Source organism: Panthera tigris, chromosome A2 (assembly GCF_018350195.1).
Source record: "Panthera tigris isolate Pti1 chromosome A2, P.tigris_Pti1_mat1.1, whole genome shotgun sequence".
Lineage (NCBI taxonomy): Eukaryota > Metazoa > Chordata > Mammalia > Carnivora > Felidae > Panthera > Panthera tigris.
This window is the reverse complement of record NC_056661.1, coordinates 14,302,889-14,327,739: the sequence shown is the minus strand read 5'-3', so window position 1 is coordinate 14,327,739 and position 24,851 is coordinate 14,302,889. Positions and strand designations below refer to the sequence as shown.

Sequence of the window (24,851 nt, the reverse complement as noted above, 5' to 3'; positions counted from 1 at the left end):
CAACCACCCACTGTGTGCCTGGAACTACACTGGGGGCTTTTCAAGGCTTATCTTTTCATCTTTCATCCTCAGCCTGGTAAGGCAGGTGTTACCCCCAAATACATATGGGGAAAGAGAGCCTTCGAGAGGTGGCATGACCTGTACAAGGTCACACAGCAGACTCCAGAGACTTAGTCCTACTGTGCTTCCTGCTGTATAACATGGGGCCTAGAGCTGGGCCTCTCTGGTCTGGTCTTTCTTCCTTTTCTTTCTTTCTTTCTTTCTGTCTTTCTTTCTTTCTTTCTTTCTTTCTTTCTCTTCTGTTTTTTTTTAATGTTTATTTGTTTTTGAGAGACAGAGCACGAGTGGGGGAGGGGCAGAGAGAGAGAGAATCCGAAGCAGGCTCCAGGCTCTGAGCTGTCAGCACAGAGCCTGACACAGGGCTCGAACCCACAAACCATGAGATAAAGACCTGAACCAAAGTCAGATGCTTAACCAACTGAGCCACCCAGGCACCCCTGGTCCTCCTTTTCTCCATCCGGACAAAGAAGCCTGGATTGGGCCTTCTCTACAGGCTGAGGTGGACATTTGTGTATCTGCCTGCACGGTCTGCATTCTGTCTTGAGCAGAAATGCCCACCCCAGGCTCAGGCCATATGGAAAAGCCATCTTTAATTCCAGGTGTGGATGTGGGACACTGGCCTGGCCAATCAGAGCCACCACCTCCCAAGTCACAGTGATTGAGTAGAAATGAGCGTGTGACCTTGTGAGAGGTCTCACTCAAGAATTTTGCTGGGGAGCCTGGGAAAGTCACTGTCTTCCCACTAGGGTTGTTGAACTAGGCAGTTGGAAAGGGAGACCCAAGAACACTGCATGGAGTCCTGGATCCAACTGTACCTGACACCAGTAAATCTTGATTATTCAGTTTCATTGGTCTCTAACTTAACTATTTGCCAAAATTGCTTTGAGTCCATTTCTGCTGACTGCAGAAAAGCCCACACTGACCACTGTGAATTTCAAGCCTGGAAGATCATGGTCCGCAGTTTGTACACCTCCAAGGCCCGCTGGCTGCCAGTGCGGTATCCAGCACCAGACATCAGGAAGATCAGAATGGAGTTGTTTGAAGTATAGTCCGGGTGAGTCCCAGGCCGACTGCTCTGAGAGGATCTCCCCACACTTCCCTAGGTGTTGTGAGTGGTTGGAAGAGAGGCGGCAGGGTCAGGGGTACCCTACGGGAGAGAGGGAGGGTCCTGGTGGGGTGTCAGTGTTGTGGAGGGGCCTGAGGGCCTAGGAAGGGGTTCATGGACACAGGAGATATGGAAGAAGGACCACCTCCCACTGCCAGGAAATAGGAGTCCATTCTCTTTCCCCTTTCTAGGGTGTATTAGGGGCCTCTGTGCCCCATCCTGGCTCCCCACGTGCCCCAGCCCAGGTTGTGGGGAGGGAGAATCCTCTGGTCCACCTGATTAGAGGCCCTGACTGGTGTGTAGCCCCCCACCAAGTCACTGTCACCGTTTGCCCACTCAGAAGGCACTCGTCCTTCTGTCCTTCTACCTGTCCATCAAACAGTCATTCATCCAGCAGTCATTGACTGCCCTCTGTTGGCCAGGCCCTGCCCAGGGAATGCCCTGGTGAGCAAGACAGGCCAGCCCTGTCAGACCTAGGGGTCAGACCGGCAGGAGAAACAGGCAGCTAAGTGAGGGAACTGCATATTTTCCAGGGGCTGCCTTGGACTGTTCCTGTGCTGTGAGCTAGTAGGGTGCAGTCTTGGGGTGCCCCAGACCCTCCCAGGGCTCCCCATCACCCACAGTCCCTGGGTGCGATCTCAACTAGTGACTAACAGCCTTCTCCATTCAAAGATCAGGTCTTTAGACTGAAGACCCCTCACGACTCCCAAGTCAGAGGGCTCCGAACTTGGCTGGTTTATTTGCATTTCATTTGCATGTCCATCCCTGCACTTCCCACCTAGAGAACGCCCACACCCCCTGGGCCACCAGGGGGCGCAAGAGGCAAACCCTTGGTCAGGCCTCGGAAGTGGTCATTGTCCGCTTTCCTGGCCGGTCCTGGTAGGTGCATTGTGATCCTCTATCCTTTTTCACCCCATACGCCCTCGCTCCCATTTTTCAGAGAGTGAACTAAGATTCCATGAGGCAGGATTACCCAGCAGGACCTTGCACCTGCCCCCATGTGCTCCTGGGCTGTTCTGGCAGCCTCCCTTCCTTGCCAGGGTGGAGGTGTGGGCACTCCCAGACCTGACTCAGTAGGATCTGCTCCCAGGAGAGCCCCAGAGACAGGAGGTGGGGGAAGCTTGGAGAGAGGCAATGAGCTCCCTTGTGCCATGGGGCGTTCAAGCTGGAGCCTAGCACCCATGAGGGTGGGGATGACCTGGAAGGGATCTTGTGGACCACCCCAGCCTCTTTCAAATCTGTGGATGGGGTAAAAGGAGGCCCAAGAGGGCAGTGACTTGCCCCCAGTTGATCCACAGTGGTCAAAATGGGAATCAGACTTCACTTTTGGCTTTTTGTCCTTAGCCCAAATCTAAGTTCTGGCTTTTATTTCAGGCCTGCTGTACACTCCCAGAGGGGTACTACCGCTGGGAAACCCCTTCCTAGCCCTGCCACATCCCCCAGAAAGGTCTCTGAATGCCTCCAGCTTGGTCCCCATGCCCCACCATCACTCAGACCCTCTCCGGGGCTCTCCAGTTCTTCAAGAAACCCTCAGAGATACCCCTTTGGTGCCACTACACATGAGGCAGAGGAGCCTCCAATATGGGGGAGACAGAGTCAGACACACACATCTCCAACCCCCTGGGTCAGCGCTGGGCTGGAAGGAGGGATGGGGGTAGAGAAGCCCCAAATGGGAGGAGGGGGCTTTGAAGGTGGGCCTTGAAATGATTCTAGCCTCCAGGAGGAGGGGCTGCTGTTTGCCCCACTTTCACATGAGCAAACAGGCTCACAGTGGTGCAGTGACCAGCTTGAGGTCATGCAGTGAGTGGGAACCAGAGCTGGGATGGGGACCCAGGCTCTCAACCCTGAGGCCCTGCCTGCCGGACCACACTGCACTTGCCATGAAGCCTCCGTCAAAGCCTTCCCCTTCTGATACTGTGGGAAAGGATCTGGAGGACGGGGACTTGGGAGAAGCAGCTTTTCCACCTCCTTACCTTCGCACTCCTGCCTCCACCCACCCCCAACTACCCCATCCTCTAGGCCCCCTTCCCAGATCCCCTTCTGTGGCCCTTTCCACTCTCTTCTCCCCTGCCCCCCAACCCTCCCTTCTACTCTCCAGCCTCTTACTCTAGCAACTAAGGGTGTCCCCTCAACTGAAAAGACCGAGGTGGAGACTTTGCCCTGATGGGGGATGAAGGTTCACATGGGGTGACATAACCATTGAAGGGGGAGGGTATAGGACAGGAATTGGGGTAGAGACAAAAAAGAGGGGCTGTTATAGGAAACAGAGTGCAAATGATAGAAGATGGAACTGGCCAGAATGGGAAAGAGGCATGGAGTATGAGTGGGGGCGGGGACGGAGTGGCAGGAACAAGGGAGGGAGCCCTAGTGGTGGGAAAGGGCAGGGAGGAGGATGCGTGGGGGGGCAGGCCCAGCCAGCTCAGATCAGGCAGACCCTTCCCTACACACCCTGGCTGCTCCCAGAGCTGCTCCAGCTGCTGCCCTCACGTAACCAGAGCCTGCCTGTTGCATCAGAGACGGGCGGGCAGCCACGGGTAAACAGAGCAGCCCTCGGGGGGCCCGGGGCTCCCCAGCCACCTCCACGCTCCCCAAGCCTCATTCTGTGCCTTGGAGCCAAGGCAGACACCCCCATCCTAGTCTGGCTTCTGGTGTGTCCTTGGGACACCAGAGGTTTGGTGTTGGGCACTGAGGGACAGCGCAGTGGGGTCAGAGGCAGGACCCCTGGACCTTCTTATGACAGCGTGAACCCTAGCATATGTCCAAAGATGAAAGCTTTGCCCAGACTAGGGATCCAAACTGCCCATGTCACAGATGGGTAGATTGAGGTTTGAGGAGAGGCCTCCCAGAACCCCAGTTCCCTGCCTCAGTGTCCCCCACACATTGATATCTCCACATGTTCCCCACAGAATCCAAGAGTCTAGCCATCCCCTGTTGTCTTCCAAGAAGGTGGAAAACAGACAGCCATTGCAACCCACTTGATCTCCCATTTTATCTGCCCCAAACTGACCCCCTCCTCTCTTTCTCCGAGCCTCCCTTCAAGTGCCCAGCCCAATCTACTTCTGCCCACTTCTCTGGCTTCATCTGCCTCGTCTCCTCCACCAAAAAATGCTCCGCACTCTGCCTCCGCACCTTTGCGAGTGCTGTTGCCTCTTGGAAAACCCTTCTCCCAGTGGCAAGCTCCTGTTCATGCCGCAAAGCCCAGTAAAATGCCCCCTCTTCTGGGAAGCCCTCCCCAACCCTTCTAGCCCAGTCCTGACTCCCCAGAGCCAGGGCAGTGTGTGGCAGCTCTGTCTTCGCCAGGCTAGGAGTTTCTCCTGGCTTACACAATCCAAAAATCATCTTCATTCTGTAATTCTTTTCACATTGATTCACTCACTAATTCTGCTCTGATTTCCCCTCTGGGCCTAGACGTGTGCTGGGTGGTGCTGGGATCCCATGGAGGGAGTGGATGCAGAGGTCTCGGCTGGAGTCTAGTTCTGGAAGCCAGTCCCCCTACACACAGCTGACCTTTAAACTGGAGGACGGCGCCTAGAAGCCGAGGGGTCTGTTGCCTTCCTGTCAAGACACGTGAGGCACACATCTAGCTACAGGAGGCACAGATGAGCGAGCCCGCACAGGCGATCCCAGAGCCAGCTTTCTGCAATCCCTCCATTTGGGCGAGAGCAAGGATCAATGTTAGCTTCGAGAAGGGCTCCGTCTCTGGGGCCTTCAGGGTCTTGGGTCAGAGTTGTATTTCACTCAGTTTAGAATAAGTCTAGAGTTGGGGCTAGCCGTGGTCCAAATTAGAGACAAGGTCCGAATTAGCGCCAGGGTCACAGTAGTAAGGTCACAGGCGCCTAGTGAGGGTGGGGGAAGTCTGGCGGGTCTGATCCAGCCCCCTCTCCGGTCTCCTTTCTTCATTACACTCCCTCCCCATTTCCGCGTCTTCCGGGGTCTGAATCCGAGTGCCCAGAACTCCCGGGGCGGGGACGCGCCCAAGTGCCCGCCCATCACGGCTCATGAACGCGCCCTATATACAAATGATCCCCACCCCACCCAATCAGCTCCCGAGGGGGCGGGGCCGCCCGTCCCGAAGGCACCTGTGGCCGCCCTGCGCTCCGAGCTCTGTGCTGCTGCTGCCTGGCTGGTACTTGAGCGTCCAGAGGGCCCAGGCCCAGCAGGTGCGTGTCGCGTCGGGCCGAGGTTTGTGTGGTGTCTTTAGAACGGCATCTGTGGTTTGGGTTGGGTTTGGAGGTCCAAGTGTGCTGCTGTGTGCTGGAGAGTTGTGTGTCTAAGAGATGTGCGTCCTAGGATGTGAGTCTGAGAGGTTGTGTGTCCTGAGAGGCTATGTGTCCAAAGGGTGTGAGTCGGAGGGGTGTGTTCGAGGGGGAGGGTGTGTCCAAAGGATTGTGAGTCCAAGGGCTATGTTTCTGAGAGGTTGTATGCCCAAGGGGCCTGTGTCTGAGGGTTTTGATGTCATTTGGGGAACTGGGGGGCCATGAGCCCCTGGATGTGTCTGTGAGCTTTATGTCTGGTCTGTGAGCTGGGGTGTCCTCCTCTCCTGGGATGCACTCCTTTGCATGCCCTCCAAGCCCCTGTACACAGCCCGGTGCCTTCCTGCTATGGCTGTGCCCTTTTGTGTCACTGCCCCAGACCTGCGTGTGGCATAACCATCCATGTGTGCCTGTGACTGCCATGACCCTTGCCTGCCCCGTGGGATTTGAGCTTCACGAGGAGAATGCGGGGCCTCAGCTGGGCCCATGGGGTGCCTGTATGGCTGGGGGCAGGATAGGGGGTGTGGAGCCCTGGGTGGGGGATCACAGCTGCCTGGGTCACCCTCTTTCCTGTGCCTCAGTTGTCCCATCTGGGAAATGGGTACAGGAACGATAGTCACAGCCCTGCGAGACTGTCAGCACATGACAAGCTGACATGAAAGTGGTACTTTTGCAGTTATGCTCCTCCCACCCCCCTCCGCCTCTCTCAGGGTCCAGGGCTGCAGACAGGGCCGACCGATCCACCTGGCTATCTCCAGTCCCTTTGTTGCTGACTTGAGAAGTCAGAAATAGCTGAGGCCTCATGCTTGTCCTGGCCTAGAATCCCCACTCGGGAAGGTCAGGACCTCTGGACATTTGGCATCCAGTGATAAGAATTTTCAGACTATTGGGGTAAAAGAAAGTGCGTTCAAAACAGTATTTAGAGTTGGAAAGACAAGCATGTGGGGTTTGATTACAAAGGTCAAAGGGACTTTGGGAGAAGTCAGCCTTGCTCCATCCTGTCCCCCTGTCTGCCTACCACTGCCTGTCTGAGTCAAGGAGTGAATCTTGGATTCCAGGGAATGGAATTTCAGAACATTTAGGGCCCAGGGCCTCACCTTCAAGAGTCGGAAGCTGCTTATTTAGTCTGAAGCCCCCACTTTGCAGGGAGGGAAGACTGAGGCCAGATGGAGACATTCAGGCCCCTCAGAAAAAAGATAGGCTCAATGCTATTCCTGGGCCACTGCCAAAGAATAAAATCCAGGAGCGAGGGGCCCAGCCTTCTCTCACTCCTCTCTTTGTGACTTCAGACAGATCACTGCCCCTCTCTGAGCTCTGTGGCTGCCCCTGTGACCTGAGCAAGTTGAGCTCAGTTTTACATCCTATCTCCAACTAATGATTTATTTCATGAAATCGTTACCCAACCGGGAAGACATATGGAAGATGCAAATTAAGAGGGGAAAGGGACCCCCAACTCAGATGCAAGGAGTGTAGAAATGTTAGGGGTCTGGCCTTCCAGAAGATTTGAGGCACATATGCACAGATGTCATTTTTCAGAGAGGATTTATCATACACTGAGATCCCATTTGGGGTCAGAGAGCTCACCCCAACCCTGGCCCTTGAATCCCTGTGAGGTACACACAGAGGTTGGGTCCCATTTCTCAACCCCCAAAAGGGTCTTCCTGGGCCCGTGCCCTGGGAGCTTGTGAGGATTCCCGGTCATCTTCAGGCTGAGGAATGAGTGTCTAGGATCCCAACAGTGATCCAGGCTCACCTCCCAGACCGTGCAGGGGTGGCGAGTTTGGGCTACAGCCAGATAGCCCCAGGGCTCAAGCCCAGGCTGGAGTGAGAATCTGGGGGTCTCTCTGTGTGGCCCGGGAAAGACGGGCTCCTCCTCTGTGAAACGGGGATAGCAATCTCCGCTTCACTGGGCTGTCTGTGGGTCAGGCAGGTCCTGTGTGTAAATGAGGTGGCATGTGGGCCTGGGCAGACAGTAGGCGCTCAATAATAGGAGGTGACATCTGAACTGTGACAAGTGGAGGTACCTGTGAACCCCATCAAGGCCCCCCACCATCACCCCACCCTCTACCAGGGCCAAGGAGGCCTCAGGCCTGTCAGCTTTCCTGGCCTGATCTCCTCCAGGTCCAGGTTTGCCTGGGGTCAAGGCAGGGCCCTCAGAAGGGAGCAACTGAGGAGGGTTGGCACAAGGAGTCACTGCCATGGGCACAGGCCTGCTTCTGTCCACTTTCCACACCCACAGCACCCACTGTCTCCAACCAATTGCTGTCCTGGTCTCCTGCCCTGACAGGACTTCTCCCCACAGCAGCCATGGGGTCTTCTGAAAATCCTGAATCAGACCACAGCCCTCGCCTGCTCATGCACCCTCCATGACTCCCCATTGCTCTGCAGTCCACCCTCTCATCCCCACCCTTGAGGCCCCATGTAGTGCCCCTCATTCACTGTGCTTTAGTCACACTGACTTCCCCTGCACCTGGAACCTGACCAGCATGCTCCCACCTCAGGTCCTTTGCACCTGCCATTTCTTCCACCAGGCAGTCCCTCCCCCACATCCTGACATGGCTGATGTCCTCTCGTCCTTGAGGACCCCCATTTCAGAAAGGCCCAATGCAGTTCCCTCCCCTGCCACCTACCCCCTACTCCTTCCCCCTGTTGAATTTCTTCCTTGAAGGCCTCTGTCTCTGAAAGGATTATGTGTCTGTTGTCACCTCTCCCACAGGACTGGGCAATGGAGGAAGTCAGGCTGGGTCTGTTCACTCCCTACCCCTATGTCCCGTGCACCTGGTGGGCTCTCAGACATTTCTGGGGGAAGAGAGTGGAGACCAGGGATGCCCCAAGACCCCATCTTTGGGTCCTTGATGACTACATCTCAGGTCTGTCAGTCTGTAGGCTGAGTCCCTTCCGCTCAGAGCTGACAGATGTGTTAATTTCCCAAGCAGGGAGGCCTTGGCCGCAGGGGATGAATTTCTGGGGTTCCCATGGGGAGCTCTTTCTCTGGAACAAAGAGAGAAATCTTGGGCTCTCCCTGCAGTTGCTCCTATGGCTTGGGAACATCACAGGGTGCTTTGGGTGACCCTGGACTCCAATCTGGGACAGGAAGTTGGGTTCTGAATGTAGAGTCTCTCTCGGCTCCAGGGGTTTAGGGACCCAACCCCCTCGGGGAGGTAAGAGGGAGTGGTGGGCTTCCATTTGCAGTGACGGTGACAGAGAAACTGGCCTTCTTGGCAGATGAAGGACGTGATTTCCTTCCCAAATGGACAGTCGTACCTTGGCCTGAGAGGCACTTGAGCACCTCCAGTGGGGGGTTGTGCTGTTGGCCGTTAGAGCAAGGGTCTCAAACTGGGAGGGGGTGGGGCTCAAATTTGTCTTGTGGGCCACAAGGTGTTTGAAAAAAAAACTGAACGGGTTTCTTCCATTTGTTAAGCAGTTGGCTCGTTCATTCAAGGAAGGGTGACTGGGGGGCCTACTGTGTGCAGGGCCCTGGGAAGGCTCCACCCTGCCCTCGCTGAGTGAACATGCTAGGGTAACATGATCATCACAGAAAGTAACAACGAAGCACAAAAAGTATCTGGTGGGGCTAAGTGCCTCAGGGAGAGATGAATCTCTCCTGGGAAAATTGGCTCCTCCAGAAAAAGGGATTTTTGCCTGGTTTCAAAGGATATGAGGTATGTCCTCAAACCTGACAAGGGCTTTCCGGGGGGGAAGGCCCAGCCTGGGCAAAGGCCTAGTGATGAGAATGTAGCAGGTCTGTTTGGGGCTGGTGTGTCAGGTGCCCGAAAAGGGACAGAAGGCGTACTGGGTATTTGCTGGTAGATGAGGCCTTTCTAAAGAGGAAGGACAGGTAGTGGGCACCTGGGGAGCTCCCAGGGACTCGTAGTACAAATGGGGAAACTAAGGCTCAGAACATGTCAGGCAACGAGTATGCGTGGAGCCAGGAATTGAACCCTCATCTGGCCAGGCCTACAGCCACAACCCTCTCAGCACATGGCCACAGTGGGCCCCTTAAGGAGAAGACTGGGGGAGGCGAGGTCTGAGGGACGCCGCTGGGCCTCAGTTCCCCTATGGGTGCCAAAGGGACCTATGGACAAAGGACCATAAGGGGCCTTCTCCAACTGGAACATTCTCAGTTTCTGGGATTCAGAGCCACCTGTGGGTGACACACCACACCCCTAGACCCCCCCACAGTTCCCAGGAACACCACGAAGATCCATACAGTCACCTGCCTCCTGCACCAATATAGCTTGTGACTCCCATGAAGCGTCCATGTACGTGCCCCCCACAGACGCTCACTTCCCACAGACTCCCCAACCCCCATCTCTCCCCTGGAGCTGCTGACCACTCTTCCCCAAGAAGCCAGAAGGTTGGGCAATACCACCGCGGGCATGGGGGCCCTACGTGTGTCTGGCATCTATGGGAAATGGACGACAAGCATGCCTGTACTGGGGGGGGGGGCATGGTATGTTTGGGGGTGTCTGTGCATATTTGGGAGTCTGTGTGCACTTGGAGAACTGGAATGTGTTGTGGTCTCAGTGTGTGTATTTGGGGGTCTGCATATACACGGTGATCTGGGTGTCTTTTGGGAATATGTGTGTTTGGATAGCTGTATGGGTTTGGGGGGGGTCTGCATGTATTATGGACTGCGTGAGTTTTGGGGGCCTTTTGCATGGAGTGATCCACATGTGTTTGAAGGTGATATGTGTGTCCAGGAGATGTGTATATGTTTTATTTTTAATGTTTACTTTCTGAGAGAGTGTGAGCGGGGGAGGAGCAGAGAGGGGGGGGGGGGGACAGAGGATCCAAAGTGGGCTCTGCGCCGACAGCCGTGAGCCCAATGCCTGGTCCGAACTCACGAATGGTGAGATCATGACCTGAGCTGGTTGGACACTCAACCGACTGAGCCACCCAGGCGCCCCCAGATCTGTATATGTTTTAAGCATCTGTGGATTTTGAGGGGCTCTGCATGTGTTTGGGGGGTCTCCTTATGTATGGACTCTCCCTACGCTCATCTGTCCATTTGAGGAATGGGCTTTATCCCTGCGTCCCTGTTCCTCAGTCCTCCTGCCTGGATCTGCCTAGGACCCTTGCTCTGATCTGGGCACCTCCCAGGGCTGAGTAGAGATGACCGAAGGTCAGGGCCCAGTGACCAGAAAAGCTCCCCGGGCAGGGTAGGAGGGAAGGGCATGTATAGACCCCCTACTGTGAAGCCTTGTCCCCGAGCTCACTGGCTCTGACTCTCCCCATTTTCTGGTGGAGGAAACTGAGGCCCACAGAAGTTTGGCCACACCAGAGTCACTGCCAGAACCCACCTACCCTCAGGGACCACTGTGGGCTGAGCCAGCCTCTAGGTCACCCACAGAGGCCCCCCACTTGGGGCACCATCTCCCTAGGCCCCCAGGGTAGGAGGCGGACCCAGGGCCCCTGCTGGGGAGGGGAGGGTCGCTGGCAGCTGGGGTCAGAACTGCTTGAGCCCTCAAGAGATGGGGGGGGGGTGTCCCGGATTTCCAAGGGGCTCTTCCTGTTGCCTGTAATGAGGTACTTGGGGAGCAGGTGATGAAACCACCGCCTGGGTTGCGTGAGGCGGGGCCGCAGGCCTGATTCGCTGCAGCCACCCAGGAGCAGCGCCCCCTCCCCGCTTCGCCGCGTCCCCGCGGGCCCTCACCTCCCCCCGCCACCCACCTGCCTCTCACTTCTCCTTTCCTCCCCTCCTTTCCCGGTGCGGGTGCCCCACCAAGCTGTGGCCTCTGGGCTCAGGGGTCTGGCAGTGTGGCTCGCCACTCGTCCCCTCGTTAAAGCCCCACTGGGAACCAAGAAGGGGAACTTGATGGACCCCTGATCTGTTCTCTCAAACCCTTGCTTCAAGGCCTTTGAGGTCAGAATTCTGTGACCCATTTTATGGGGGGAGGAAATGGGGGCTCGATGTCACCCAGCGTGTCACCGTGTGAGTGTTGCTGTGGTCTTGCAAGATGGCATGCTGACTCAGCGCCCCCAGTTCCAAGGCCCGGCCCTTTTTCCTTCTGGCTTCTGGAAGGCCAGAAGATAAGGTCAGCAGAGCCATCCACCACCCGCTTCTCCCCAACTGGTGGGAGAAGGATTCTCACCCCCATTTACAGGTGAGAAAACTGAGCCCCCCGCTGGGGAGACTGCCACGGGTGAACCATCCGTGGGAGGGTGGCATTCTTCCTCAGCCCCATATCTCTATCACCAAAGTGCTAAATAATCTTGCCAGGCCTGGGAGGTGACAGTCTATGGCCCAAAGGACCCCAGAGGTGTTTGTTGATTGACTTAGTGACCACCAGGCACTCATAAAATCTTCCTTTGTCCTCTCCGCCCTCCCCTGCACAGTGCTCAGGCCTGGGACCCTGGGCTCCTCCCCCTCCCCCCACAAGCGTGCCACCAGTGCATCCTGGCCCTTTGATTGCCAAGCAATTCTTCCACTTCTGCCCCTGTCCTAGTTCAGGCCTCATGTCTCCCACTGGACACCTGTCCGGGCCTTTCCTTGTCCTTATTAGACGCTACTCCCCACACCAGTCATGAGCAGGAGAAGCTTTAGAAAAAAAAAAATCTTTTGGTTGAGATAAATCATAGAGAGAAAGATGCACAAATCATTGGAGTAGGGTTAATACATTGGCACAAACTAAACACGTCTGTGTACCTGGACTCTGGACCGGGGAGGAACCCCTGAAACTCCCACTGCTCTGTCATGGCACCCTGCCTGGGATGGCCACTGTGTGACGTTCATCACTGTGAGCTTTGCCTACTCTACAACTGCACGTAAATGGAATTATACAGTGTGTCCCCTCTGTCCAGTCCAGCATTGTTGAATCAACGTGTGGTCTGAGAGATTCACCTGTGTGGTTGCGTGGATCTGGAGTGCATCCTTTTACCGTCCATCATAGAATCTACCAGAAAGTGCTAACTGATTCTCCCATTGAGGGCATTTGGTGGGTTCCAGCTTGGGGCCATGATGAACGAAGCTACTGAAAACACTCTTGTCGGTGTTGTCCTTTGGTAAAATATGGATCCATTTCTCTTGGGTGAATACTGAGGAGAGAGATTGCTGGGTCATAGGGAAGATGTATATTCAGCTTTAGCAGATGCCAGATAGCTTTCCAGAGTGGCTCTACCTCTGTCCCTTCCCACCAGCAATGTAAGAGAATGCACGGGGATTTTTAAACCTGTAAAATTACATCCTGTGCCCCCAAACTCTCCATGGCTCTTCGTTGACCTCGGAGTAAAGCCCACGGTCTTCACTGTGGCCTTATGTGATCCGACCCCTGCAGTCTTCCCCACCGCCACCTCTCTCCCTCTCCCCACCGCCATGCTGTCCAGCCATACAGTCTTCCATGATTTCTTTAAAATGCCAAACTCATGATCGCTGCAGACTTTTGCCCTCGGAGTTCCCCCTGCCAGGAACACCCTTCCCCCTCGATCTTCCCGCTACTGGCTCTTCCCTTGCTTGGCTGTCTCTTTCTCGTGCTTCAGGTCTTGGCTCCAATCTCACCTCTTCGGAGAGGTCTTTTCTGAAATGCCTGGCTCACCCCTCTCATGGTCAATACTTCTCTTGATTTGGACTTAGTCGGGTTCTGACATGCGATAGTTTCATCAAAATGACTGGGGGCGATTCCCATTGTTTGCAAAGGTCTGAGTTAGTTTAAATAACATTGCACTTGCCTCTTCCTTGAGGTTTGATAAAAGAACCTTTAAGGCCATCTGGTCCTGTTGTCCTTTTTTTTTTTCCTGTTGTCCTTTTAATGGTAGGTCTCGTGTCACTTTTCTAATCTTCTATGGTCATTGGTCTACTTAAACTTTCTACTTCCTTTGCGGTTAGCTTATTACAATGGTTGGCACATGGTTGATACTTCATACCTGCTAAGCATGAGGATGTGCAGAAAAAGGGAGGGAGGTGCTGGACCCTCGGCTTCAAATGCCCACCCCCTGCCCATCTGCTCAGGCCCCCATCCAGCCTGTCCACCAAGGCCCAACTACATGCTTCCTCCTCTGAGATGCCTTCTTGGGTTTCTCCTGACCCTCCTTCGCTGCTCCATTCCCAGGTCAATGGGTCCATTTCTCGGCTTCTCTGCTGGGCAGCTGCTACAAGCTCTCTGCTTTCTGGCTGGATATTTTTTGGGGGGTGGGGGTGGGGAATGTGTGCACAGAAGAGGCCTCCCCCCTCGTGCCTGGCACATTCAGCATGTGCTGCCACCTCCCCCCAGCAGTTCCGATCACGCCAACATCTGGAGACCAGGCCGCTGGGTCTGTCTGCGGCTCAGTGGGGATTTGCATGTGAGTACAAATATATATGCACACCCTGGGCCTTCCGCCTCCGCATTCCTTGGCTGGCCCTTCACACCTGGGCTTGAGACAGGTCAACGCTGAGTGACTGGATTTGCATGCCCATGTATTTCTGGGTAGGGAGTCAGCTGGGGGAGTCTGAGAGGAAGTTGTTGAGGGAAGCTGGGGGGGAGTTCAGAGTCTCTCTTGACCTGCTCCATTCACTAAATCTGGTTATGAGGGGCTTCCAGTCTGAGGGAGACAGAGCCGGATATACGTACCCCTAGCTCCATGGGGTCAAAACTGGAGGGAAACTTCGGGAGCTGTAGGAATCCAGAGTGAGGGCAGGGAGGGCTTCGTGGAGGAATAAATGTTTTGAGCTGGGTTTTGAAGTGTGAATAGGAGTTGGCCAAGTGAAAAAAGGGCTTTCCAAGCAGAGTCATTTCATTGAAGGTAGATTAAGATGGGCAGGGGTTGATTGGGGCAGGGCCTCAAATGCCAGGCTGGGGACTAGCACTTTCCCCTGAGGGCAGAGGGGAGCCACGGAGAGTGTGTGAGCAGGAAGGGGTATGAGCAGAGCTGTGTGTTGGGTAGATCCCTTAAGGGCCAGAATGGAGATGACTTTGGTTCTTGGGTGAGGATTGGGGGTTTCAGGATCACAAGACTCAGAAGAGTCAAAGCCCTGCATAAGCCCACCGGCATCTGTCAGGCCTGGCCCCAGAGATGGCAGAGGGTCTGGTGGCATGCCAGCAGAGGAACCAAAGACCCCTGGAGCACAGTGACTTAAAGCGTACGATGCCAGCCTAGGACAGAGGGGGCCTCACCCCCTGCCTCTGGCCAGATGGACACAGCCCTGGTCTACTCCTCAAGTCTCCTGCCGTCTCTAGCCCGGCTTCCGACAGTCCTGCTCTCCATGGCAGCTGTGGCTAAAGTTTTTAAATGATAAATCAAACCTCCATCCCTTTTTGCTCGGAACCCTCTCAGGGCCCTCTGTCACTCTTAGACCAAAACCCACAGTCCTCCTCACAGCCCAGAGGACCCAGAGAGGCCCTGCGTCTATGGCCTCTCCTCCTGGCCTCCTTGTTAGTGTGTCCTTCAGGGCCTTTGTACCTGCTCTTGCTTCTAAATGGAACTCACTTCCTGTCTCCGCTTTTGAGTCTCAGTGCAGAGACCCCCACCCCCCGCCAACCCCGGCCTTCTGGCTCTCGGGGCTCCCTCGTCATGTGAACTCTGCCCTGGCCAGGACGTCCTTGTCTAAACTGGGGACGGAGAGGAAAGGGTCCAGTTTGAAAAGGGTCAAGATTCGAATCTTCCAGGCCCGGAGACTCACGTCTAAGTCCCTTGTTCCCATGGGACCCCAGGCACGGGGGCATTTCCGGAGCCACCTTGGCACCAGGACCTCCGGACCAGTGCCCCCCTCCGGTCCCCAGGGACCTGTCAGGGCGGGGGCAACATGTCCCAGTCGTGGGAACGCACCCGATTCCGGCCGGGGATTAAAATTAGCCTGGGAAGTTAAATTTAGCAAGTCAAGTTGGAGCTAGGGGGCCGGGGCTGGGGCTCCCATGGGTCCTGGCTCTGCATAGTTGTGACTACTCAGAGACACAGACCAGAGAGAGTGGAGGGCACACCTAGGGTCACATAGCAGGCCGCATATGACAGTGTCTAACACTCCTGGGCCCTGGGACTCTGAGGGTCCTGCCCAAACTCCTGAGACTGGAGTCTGGGAAGCAGGTATGGCTGCTCCTGGAGATGGACCCACATTTTCCTCCACTTCCCAAGAGCTCATTCCCAGGCCTTGTTTCAGGTGCTCAGCATTTTATACCCAGCCCAACCACAGAACAGCAAACTGAGGCCTAGGGAGAGGCCTCCCTTGCTGAGATCTGCCAAGTGGGTCAGAGGCCATCTGGGACCTGAGCAAGGCTCACCTGACCCTGGGCACGCCACTCACCCGAAGCCTCAGTCACCCGTGACATGAGAGGGGCTGGGAGGTCATGTGGTCATAGAGTTGGTGGAGGGGGTCTTGGACGCCGTGGGGTGGCTGTAGAGTGGGGTGAGTGCCCCACTACGGGCAATGTGACTCCTTTGTTCCCAGCACCCCTGCTGAATGGGGAGCACTGGGGAAGGCCTACCCATTCTCACCCTTGAGCACCCCTCCAGGGAGATCCAAGGTCCTCATGAGAACGTTCCAAGGTTTCTCTCAAGCAGAACTCGGGTCCAAACCCTTGTCTGGGCTCCAAACTTGACGTCTTTTCTGGTTGTCCAGACCTCCTCCCACCTGTTACATATAAATCAATGAATAAATAAATAATTTTTTTTTTTAAGAAAGAGAGAGAGTGAGAGAGACAGCAGCAGAGGGGCAGAGGGAGAAGGAGAAAGAGAGAATCTTAAGCAGATTCTATGCCCAGGACGTAGGGCTCAGTTTCACAACCATGAGATCATGACGTGGGCTGAAATAAAAAATTGGGCACTTAACCGACTAAGTCACCCAGGCACCCCAACCCGTTATTCTTTTAAGAATAAGAGAGGGGAAAGTTAGAAAATTCAGAAAATCAAAAAGGGAAGAAAAAAGACACCAAAGGCCACACATTGTATGATTCCATTTACATGAAATGTCCAGAACAGGCAAATCCATACAGACAGAAAGTAGATTAGTGCTTGACAGGGGCTGGGGGAGGGACATGGGGAATGAGTGCTAATAGGCATGGGGCCTCCTTTTGGGGGATCAAAAATTTCTGGAACCACCTGGAGGTGGTGGTTGTGCAACACTGTGAATGCACTAAATGCCACTGAATTGCACACTTTAGAAGGTATTTTTCTTTCAATGTTTATTTCTGAGAGAGAGAGAGAGCATGAGCAAGGGAGGGGCAGAGAGAGGGGGACAGAGGATCCAAAGCAGGCTCTTCTCTGACAGCAGCGAGCCTGATGCAGGGTTCAAACTCACAAACCATGAGATCATGACCTGAGCTGAAGTTGGATGCTCAACCGAGTGAGCCACCCAGGTGCCCCTAGAAGGAACTTTTTTTAAAATTTATTTATTTATTTTGAGAGCGAGAGAGAGAGAGAGAGAGCACGCACAAGTGTGGGAGGGGCAGAGAAAGAGGGAAAGAGAGAGAGAGAGAGAGAGAGAGAGAGAGAGAGAGAGAGAATCCCAAGAAGGCTCCATGCTCAGTGCAGAGTCCAAAGGGGGCCTTGAACTCACGAATGGTGACATCATGACCTGAGCCGAGATCAAGAGTCAGATGCTTAACCAAGCCACCCAGGTGCCCCTGAATTGCACACTTTAAAATGGTTAATTTTAGGTTGTGTGATCGCATGTCAACTTTTTAAAAAGGAGGGAAAATTCACCCATAAATTTCCACCCAGCAGTGACTCCTATCTTGTGTATTTCCTTCTAGTCTTTTTTCTACTCTCAATGCAATTTTTAAATATGTGTTTACTTGTAACCACAGCCCTCAATCTTGCTTGTTGGGGAGCTGTTATAGGATTGAATGAGTTAAAGGTGTCCAACGTGGGGACCAGGCTTTCTTCCAGTGGCTCAGGGTTAGTGATTCAGTGAACAATGTATCCTTAGAGCCGCCAGATATCAGCATCGGAGGTCCCTCCAACCTGGCCTGTCAAGGGCTTTTAGGCTGTTGCCAGTATTCGTAATAGCGGTGCTTATGTGGCACCTGTGTGTCGGGCAGATCTAAATGCCTCACATGGGCTACTTTATTTTATCTCCTGACAACACTGGGCTGATCATGACACTGTTATCCCCACTGCACACACAGGGGGGCGTAGGGAGGTCAGGCTCCCTGGAGGTCCTACAATTACCAGCTTGTTGTGTTTTAGAGGTAGGGGCGGGGCATCTGTAACTCTCTCTCTCTCTCTCTCTCTCTCTTTTTGTTTTTGTTTTTGTTTTTTAAGAGGGATAACTTTCAGGGCGCCTGGGTGTCTCAGTTGGTTAAGTGTCCAACTCTTGATTTCGGCTCGGGTAGGATCTCACAATTTTGTGAGTTTGAGCCCCGTGGCTGCTTGGGATTCTCTGTCTCCCTCTCTCTCTGTCCCTCCCCTACTTGTGCTGACTCTGTCTCTCTCTAAATAAATAAACTTCAAAGTTGTTTTTTTTTTTTAAGAGGGATAACTTTCTCTTTTTTAATTTTTAAAATATTTATTCTTTTTTGACAGAGAGAGAGCATGTGCGCAGGTGGGGGAGAGGCAGAGAGAGACAGGGGGACAGAGGATCCAAAGCGGGCTCCTTGCTGACAGCAGAGAGCCCGATGTGGGGCTCGAACTCATGAACTATGAGATCATGACTTGAGCCAAAGTCAGACGCTCAACCAACTGAGCCACCCAGGTGCCCCTGTGCCTCTATCTTTTGCCCTTGGTCAGCCTTCTCTTCGTGTGGAGTTGGTCCAAAGGTGTTCACTGAGCATGTACTCTATCCTGGGCTGGTTGAGGGGGGGGCTGTGGAGGTAACCCAGCCTGCCTTGATTTCCCCCAACGTCTTCCCCTCAGTGCTTGGCGGATGCAGGTGGAAGACAGAGGGGAGGCTGGATGCCTGGTCTCACTCTCTCCTGTACCCACTCTGTCCTCTTTTCCTTCCCCCCAAGGCCAAGTTCTCTCCACCAAGCCTGGGACAATGGGGAGGAAAAAAATCCAGATCTCACGCATTCTGGACCAAAGGAATCGGCAGGTGAGTTCAGTGGGTACAACAGTGGTCAGGGGAAAGGCATTCTTGGCAGTGGATACAGACTGGGCAAAGGGGGGGGCTACAGGGGATTGGGGAAACTTGATGTGGTGTCCGCAGTTTGAAATGTAGCATTTGCTCATTTTCATGATGGTTTATTCGTTTATTCTCCCTGATGACTGAAGCCCCAGTCATAGGAGAGATGGAGCTGGACACAAACACACCCAACTCACAGGGCTGATCCAGAGGGAGGCACAGACCTGAGGAAGCTCAGAGAGAGAGTGTAGGCTCTGTCCTAGAGACCAAGGAAAACTTCCCCAAAGGAGAGGACATTTGGGCTGGGTCTTTGAAGCACCAGTAGGAGTTTGCCAGGTTGAGGGGCGCCTGGGTGGCTCAGTCGGGTGAGCTTCTGACTCTTGATTTCAGCTCAGGTCATGATCCCAGGGTCATGGGATCGAGCCCTGCACCGATCGAGCTCTGCACTGAGCCTGGAGACTGCTTATTAAGTTCTCTCTCTCTCCCACTGCCCCTGTCCCCAACTCGTGTGCTCTCTCTATGAATAAATAAATAAGTAAATAAAAATTTTATTTTATTTATTTATTTATTTTTTAAAAATTTTTAACGTTTATTTATTTTTGAGAGAGAGAGAGAGAGACAGAGCATGAACGGGGGAGGGTCAGAGAGAGGGAGACACAGAATCCGAAACAGGCTCCAGGCTCTGAGCCGTCAGCACAGAGCCCGACGCGGGGCTCGAACTCACGGACCGCGAGATCGTGACCTGAGCCGAAGTCGGCCGCTTCACCGACTGAGCCACCCAGGCGCCCCGTAAATAAAAATGTTAAAAACTAGGAGTTTGTCAGGTTGAGAAGTGTGAAAGAGGGAGCAGGTGCCAGGCACGGGATCATAAGGCCTGCTCAGGGAGTAGTGAGGCCCCTCTGTCTCCCCCATGCCACCCCAAATCCATGTCTTCTCCCACTCTGCCTGTGGGTCCTGGGTCCAGGTGACATTTACCAAGCGGAAGTTTGGGCTGATGAAGAAGGCCTATGAGCTGAGCGTGCTCTGCGACTGCGAAATCGCCCTCATCATCTTCAACAGCGCCAATCGCCTCTTCCAGTATGCCAGCACAGACATGGACCGCGTGCTCCTGAAGTACACGGAGTACAGTGAGCCCCACGAGAGCCGCACCAACACCGATATCCTCGAGGTACCCTTGGCGCCCTCCTCCCCAGCGCCCTGAGGTCCAGCTCACTGTGCTCGCTTGGAGCCTGGGGACTCTTGGTTTGCACGAAAGATGAGTGTTGCAGATTGGCTTTACTGCTGGTAAAAGCAGGTGCAGGGTAATGTAGGGTCCCTCCCAGGGTCAGCTGCCTGAAGAGTAGAAATAAAAACATCAGTCACTGTGCATCGAGGGCTGCGCTGTGTCTCTTTCGCACATCATCTCATTTAATCCTGTCGCCTGTTTGGGGTGTCCAGAAACAGAACTGAAAGGCCACATTGAGTGTCCCAGTGTCCCAGTGAGCAAGCCCACCTCACTGAAGTCCAGGAGTGTTTTTGTCTGAGCTGCTGGGTCCTCAGGAGGAAGAGGCAGAAGCAGCCGGTGCACTAGCGGATGGTCAAGATCACTGTCCCTTTGGATATGGGAGTTTGTATGCAAGTTGGGAAGCTAAAGCCACAAAGCTGGAGAGACCAGCAGGCCTAGGATGGCGCCTGGGGACCCTTAATGTTTCAGGAGGATGAGGAGAAGCTGTCAAAGGAGAGGCAGGGGTCCAGGAATGGGCAGGTCCAGGAGGAAGCAGCTCAGGAAGGCCTATAAAGTTGTCCTCAGGTGCTCAGTCTGCCAGCATTTATTAAACACCTACTGCACTCCAGGCCCTGACGCTGCACGTGAGTGCAGAACAGAACCACCAGGGTCATATTCAGGAGGAGTGTTAGGACAGTGCCAGCAGGTCCTGGTGGATCTCAGCCCCCACCGTGTAACCTGGGCCTCTCTGGAATTGACTGGGTGATCATGCACTCGGGCTTTGGTCAATTGGATCTGGCTGGAACAGGCTGTGCCTGCACTCCTGTCCACCCACCGAGCTGGATGGGTAGGGCTCTTCCCTCTCCTCTAGAACCAGGTTCCCTGGCTAGGCTGGAGGGAGAGTCACCCTATTGTCTCCTCTTTCCACAGACACTGAAGCGGAGAGGTGTGGGCCTCGATGGACCAGAGCTGGAGCCAGATGAGGGGCCTGAGGGGCCAGGAGAGAAGGTGCGGAGGTTGGCAGGTGATGGGGGTGACCCAGCCTTGCCCCGGCCCCGGCTCTATGTAAGTGACTCCCTGTGCCACTATGAAGGGGCCCTCCCTCACCTCCTAGGCCCAAGTGGTTAGGGCTGAGACTAAGACAGGGACCTAAGGCCAAGAAGCCTAGAGTCTGGAAGCAGATCTCTGCCTAGGTGGAAAGGGAAGGCTTCCTGGAGGAGTAGGCATTATAGCTGCAGCTTTGAAGGATGAATAAGAGTTCAATGGACAACCATTTCCTTCCTACTGTATTTATTTGATTCATCAAACACTCCGGGAAGCCTCCTCAGTGCCAAGTCTGTGCTGAGTAAGAAGCTTCAGCTCCAGGGGCGCCTGGGTGGCTCAGTCGGTTAAGTGGCTGACTTCAGCTCAGGCCATGATCTCACGGTTCGTGAGTTCGAGCCCCACAATGGGCTCTGTGCTGACAGCTCGGAGCCTGGACCCCGCTTTGGATTCTGTGTCTCCGTCTCTCTCTGCCCCTCCCCTGCTCATGCTCTGTCTCTCTCAAAAATAAATAAACATTAATAAAATTAAAAAAAAAAAAAAGAAGAAGCTTCAGCTCTGGGCCTGTCAAGAAGTGACGGCCCCAGACACAGTCTCCTTCAGCCATATGGGGGTAGGCCAGAGGGAGGAGGAGCAAGGCTTCCAGAGGTGGAGGCTGGCCCCTGATTTTCTGTCTCGGACTTAAGCCCTCATCTCCACGTGCCTCCAACCAATCCCGTCCTCTCTGCCCTCAGCCAGCAGCCCCTACTATGCCCAGCCCGGACATGGTATATGGGGCCCTGCCCCCACCAGGCTGTGACCCCAGTGGGCTTGGGGAGGCCCTGCCGGCCCAGAGCCGCCCATCCCCTTTCCGGCCAGCAGCCCCCAAAGCTGGGCCCCCAGGTGAGCATGGGGCATAGGCCCTGGGGGAGAAGGAGGTGGGAGTCCCAGGGAGGCTTGAAGGGGGGGATCTTGGCTCCGGCACTGCTTGTCTGTGTGTATCACCTCTGGACCTCAGACTTCATTAGATGACAGGCCACGTGCCCTCTCTCTGGGGTCTCCTGCTCTTCAGGCCTGGCACACCCTCTCTTCTCACCAAGCCACCTTGCCAACAAGACGCCACCACCCCTGTACCTGGCAGCAGATGGGCGGAGGCCGGACCTGCCTGGTGGCCTGGCGGGGGCCCGAGGGGGACTGAGCACCTCAGTGAGTGAGGGGAAGGTATGGCAGGGCTGATGGGGGAAGACAGGATGGCCTGGGGTGTGGGCCTCAGTTTCCCCTTTTCCCTGTCTCCCCACAGAGAGGCCTCTATGGTAGCCTACAGAGTCCGTGCTCTGCCACAGCTCCGGGACCCCCACTGGGGAGTTTCCCCTTTCTCCCCGCAGGCCCCCCAGGTATGCACCCTCCGCTTGCCCTGCCGTGGGAGACATCCTTACCCCCGCTGGGGGTGGGTGTCAACATTTCCCCACCCGCCAGAACTCTGAACTGGTGGGCGGGATAGGTCAGACTTGGCTGGGCAAGGGCTCCCTGAGGTCAGGGCCTCAGTTTATTCCTCCTACCCCCTAGAATATAGCCTGGGAGACCCCCCGCCGCCCCCTGGCCTGCTGCAGCCCCCCACCCTGGCTCCCTGGCAGCACTCGAGGGGTGATGGGCCCCCAGCCGCTCCTCCCCAGCCCAGGTAAGTACCCTAACTGCCTCTCCTCTCTTCCCTCCCCAATTCGGGTCGCTGTGTGTGTTTGGGGGGGGGGGGGTCCCTCCGTCTTCTGAAGCCCCTGGCCAAAGCTGACCCCTGGTGGCCACTTCTGGTTCTACACTCAGCCCCGTCCGACTGTTCTTGCTCAGGATGGGTGGCTATTTTGGAAGCCCCAAGAGGGATCGCCACCCACTCCTTTCCCAAGGTCCTCCTGCCGAGCCTTTGCCCACGCCGTGCCACCTCCCTGGCTTTCCTCCCTTCCCCGCTGAGCTCATGGCTCTCCTCTCTCTCTCTCCCTGCAGTGGGGGTCGAAGCCTGGGTGAAGAGGGTCCCCCCACCCGCGGCGCCTCCCCGCCGACCCCCCCAGTCAACATCAAGTCCGAGCGCCTCTCGCCAGCCCCCGGGGGCCCCGGCGACTTTCCCAAGACTTTCCCCTACCCCTTGCTCCTGTCCCGGCCCCTGGCAGAGCCCCTACGGCCAGGCCCCCCCCTGCGCCGGCTGCCCACTGCGGACGGCTGGGCCCGGTAGTGGACCCAGGGGTGGCACCGGTCCTTCTTCCCACGCGGGGCTGGGCTAGGGCACGTGGGGTCCCTTCCCCGCATCCTTCTCCGCGTCCTTAGAGAAGACCCAGCAGTTACGACCCTCCGAAGTGAGGGCCTGGCGTTCGGATCCACGGTCGGAGGTGGGGGCGGAGGGGCTCCTTTCTCCCTTTCCTGTGTGTGTATCCACCAATAAAACACTTCTGGTGTCCGTGGATGAAACTATCTGTCTGTCGCTGCTCAGAGCCACCACCACTCCCGGATCCTCCCATCTTTTCCCAAGAGACTTCAGCCTTGCCTTGTCTCGGTTTGGGAGATGAGAACCCTACCCTGAGACAAGGATTCGAGGATGGGTATCCCGGAGGAAGGCCATTGAGGGGGAGGGGCGTGGCGGGGAAGAGCCCTGCAGGGGCGCCAGGGAGCAGGTGATTTCGAGAGCAGCACCGCCCCCCTCCCCCTCCCCCTGAGGACCCCGGGGAACCGCTCAGAGCGCGCACCTAATGTGGTTCCACTCCAGGGGCGAGAGACTGGGCTATTTACCCTCACCTCATTTGGATGTCGGGCCTTGTGCACAAGGGGAAGCCCCTAGGCTGGGTTACAGCAAGAAGCACTTGGGAATCCTGGATGTGCTACCTGCCGGCTGGCAGCGGTCGATACATTATTCATCTTTCAAATGTCCCTTGATCCCTTGACCCAGCAATTTCGACCCACTAGAGGAAGGAGGGAGCCGGGCGTTTACCAACCCACTTTTGGGGCCCACAATCTCCCCCCCCCCATTTTGGCCGGTCTCCTGAGGGCAGACTTGGGTGTCCAGGGACCAGAGGGGGCTCCATTTGCTTCTCCAGTCCAGGCACCCCGAGGTGGTCTCAGTGGGATGTTTATAACATGCAGATTTGATCCCTGACCTTCCCGAGTTCCCGGACTGCCCCCACCCACTCTACTCCGTCTACCCCTGTCGCCCACTGTGTCCCCTGCCCTGAGCCCCCCTAGTAATACTCCAGTCCCAAGACTTGGTTGGGTGAAATGGAGGCAAGGCTGGAGAGGGTCCCTTCTAAGCCTCTGGATCTCACCCTCACTGTGGACAAGAAGTCAGACCTGTCCCTGAAGTCAGCGCCCACAGGTTAAGTGCCCAGTGTGGGGTTCATTAAAATGTGGGCAGCTTTCAAAGACTGAGTGGTGAGGCCGGTGGGTGGGGTTCTGTATACCCATCCCAGGAGGCTGCACTTTCTTCATTTTCCATCAGGTGGCACCCAATAGTATGCTTTTGATTCTGTGCTCCCTACTCAAAAATAAAAAATAAAATAGAAATAGCAATAAAAAAAAAATAAAATTCCGGGACACCTAGGGGGCTCAGTCGGTTAAGCGTCTGACTCTTGGCTTCGGCTCAGATCACGATCTCACGGTTTGTGAGTTTGAGCCCCTCATTGGGTTCTGTGCTGACAGCATGGAGCCTGCTTGAGATTCTCTCTCTGTCCCTGTCTCTCTGCCCCTCTTCTATGGTCTCTCTCTCTCTCTCAAAATAAATAAAATAAACTTTAAAAAAATAAATAAAACCCCTCTTGGCTTCCAGGGGTTCCACCCCATGTTTTCAGGCTCTGAGCCTGGGGACTCAGAAGGGCTGTGTCACACGTCGTGTGCACATGTGTGATTTTACATGTACAGCTTGGGGTGACCTGGGCCACGAAATGTCAGTGAGCAGGCTACCGGCTTCTGGAAACACCTTTGCATCCAGACTCCAGCTCTGCACCTGCTGGCTCTGTGCAGGAGGATACAGGGAGGGTTGTGTGGAACGTCTTCTGCCAGCCTTTGTAAAGACACCGTGGTGACGTCAGTCAGGGCCACTGTCACCATCAGAGGGTCACTGAATCTCTCAGGAGCTCAGTCACTGGTTGAAAGCATCATGGGAATTGTGGCCTAGAGAATGTGGATTCACCTAATGGAGAACAGAGAACAAGGAACATCCAATGGAGAACAGACCACATGTGCATCCAACGTAGAATAAAG

The 24,851-nt window shown here is 55.1% G+C and overlaps 1 protein-coding gene across 2 annotated transcripts; it reads left to right on the top strand.

Annotated features, from left to right (window-relative positions):
* Positions 1 to 436: 436 nt before the first annotated feature.
* On the top strand, positions 437 to 23,022 carry MEF2B (myocyte enhancer factor 2B). Of its 2 annotated transcripts, XM_042978679.1 has the most exons (10): positions 437 to 1,114; positions 5,209 to 5,325; positions 18,279 to 18,361; positions 19,356 to 19,559; positions 20,526 to 20,660; positions 21,371 to 21,518; positions 21,688 to 21,821; positions 21,916 to 22,009; positions 22,182 to 22,293; positions 22,611 to 23,022. In XM_042978679.1, exons 3-10 carry the CDS (start codon positions 18,308 to 18,310, stop codon positions 22,834 to 22,836), a joined length of 1,107 nt encoding a protein of 368 aa, XP_042834613.1. In that variant the 5' UTR covers positions 437 to 1,114; positions 5,209 to 5,325; positions 18,279 to 18,307; the 3' UTR covers positions 22,837 to 23,022. The 2 variants fall into 2 exon arrangements, with proteins under 2 accessions (XP_042834613.1, XP_042834614.1); XM_042978680.1 differs by lacking the exon at positions 5,209 to 5,325.
* The last annotated feature ends 1,829 nt before the right edge of the window (positions 23,023 to 24,851 follow it).

Bases quoted from the DNA above. Each gene is read 5' to 3' on its own strand.
- MEF2B (XM_042978680.1), top strand. From the start codon at position 18,308: ATGGGGAGGAAAAAAATCCAGATCTCACGCATTCTGGACCAAAGGAAT. The intron at 21,519-21,687 runs GTGAGCATGGGG...CCTGCTCTTCAG, and splicing joins CCCCAAAGCTGGGCCCCCAG to GCCTGGCACACCCTCTCTTC. The intron at 22,010-22,181 runs GTATGCACCCTC...CCTACCCCCTAG, and splicing joins TCTCCCCGCAGGCCCCCCAG to AATATAGCCTGGGAGACCCC.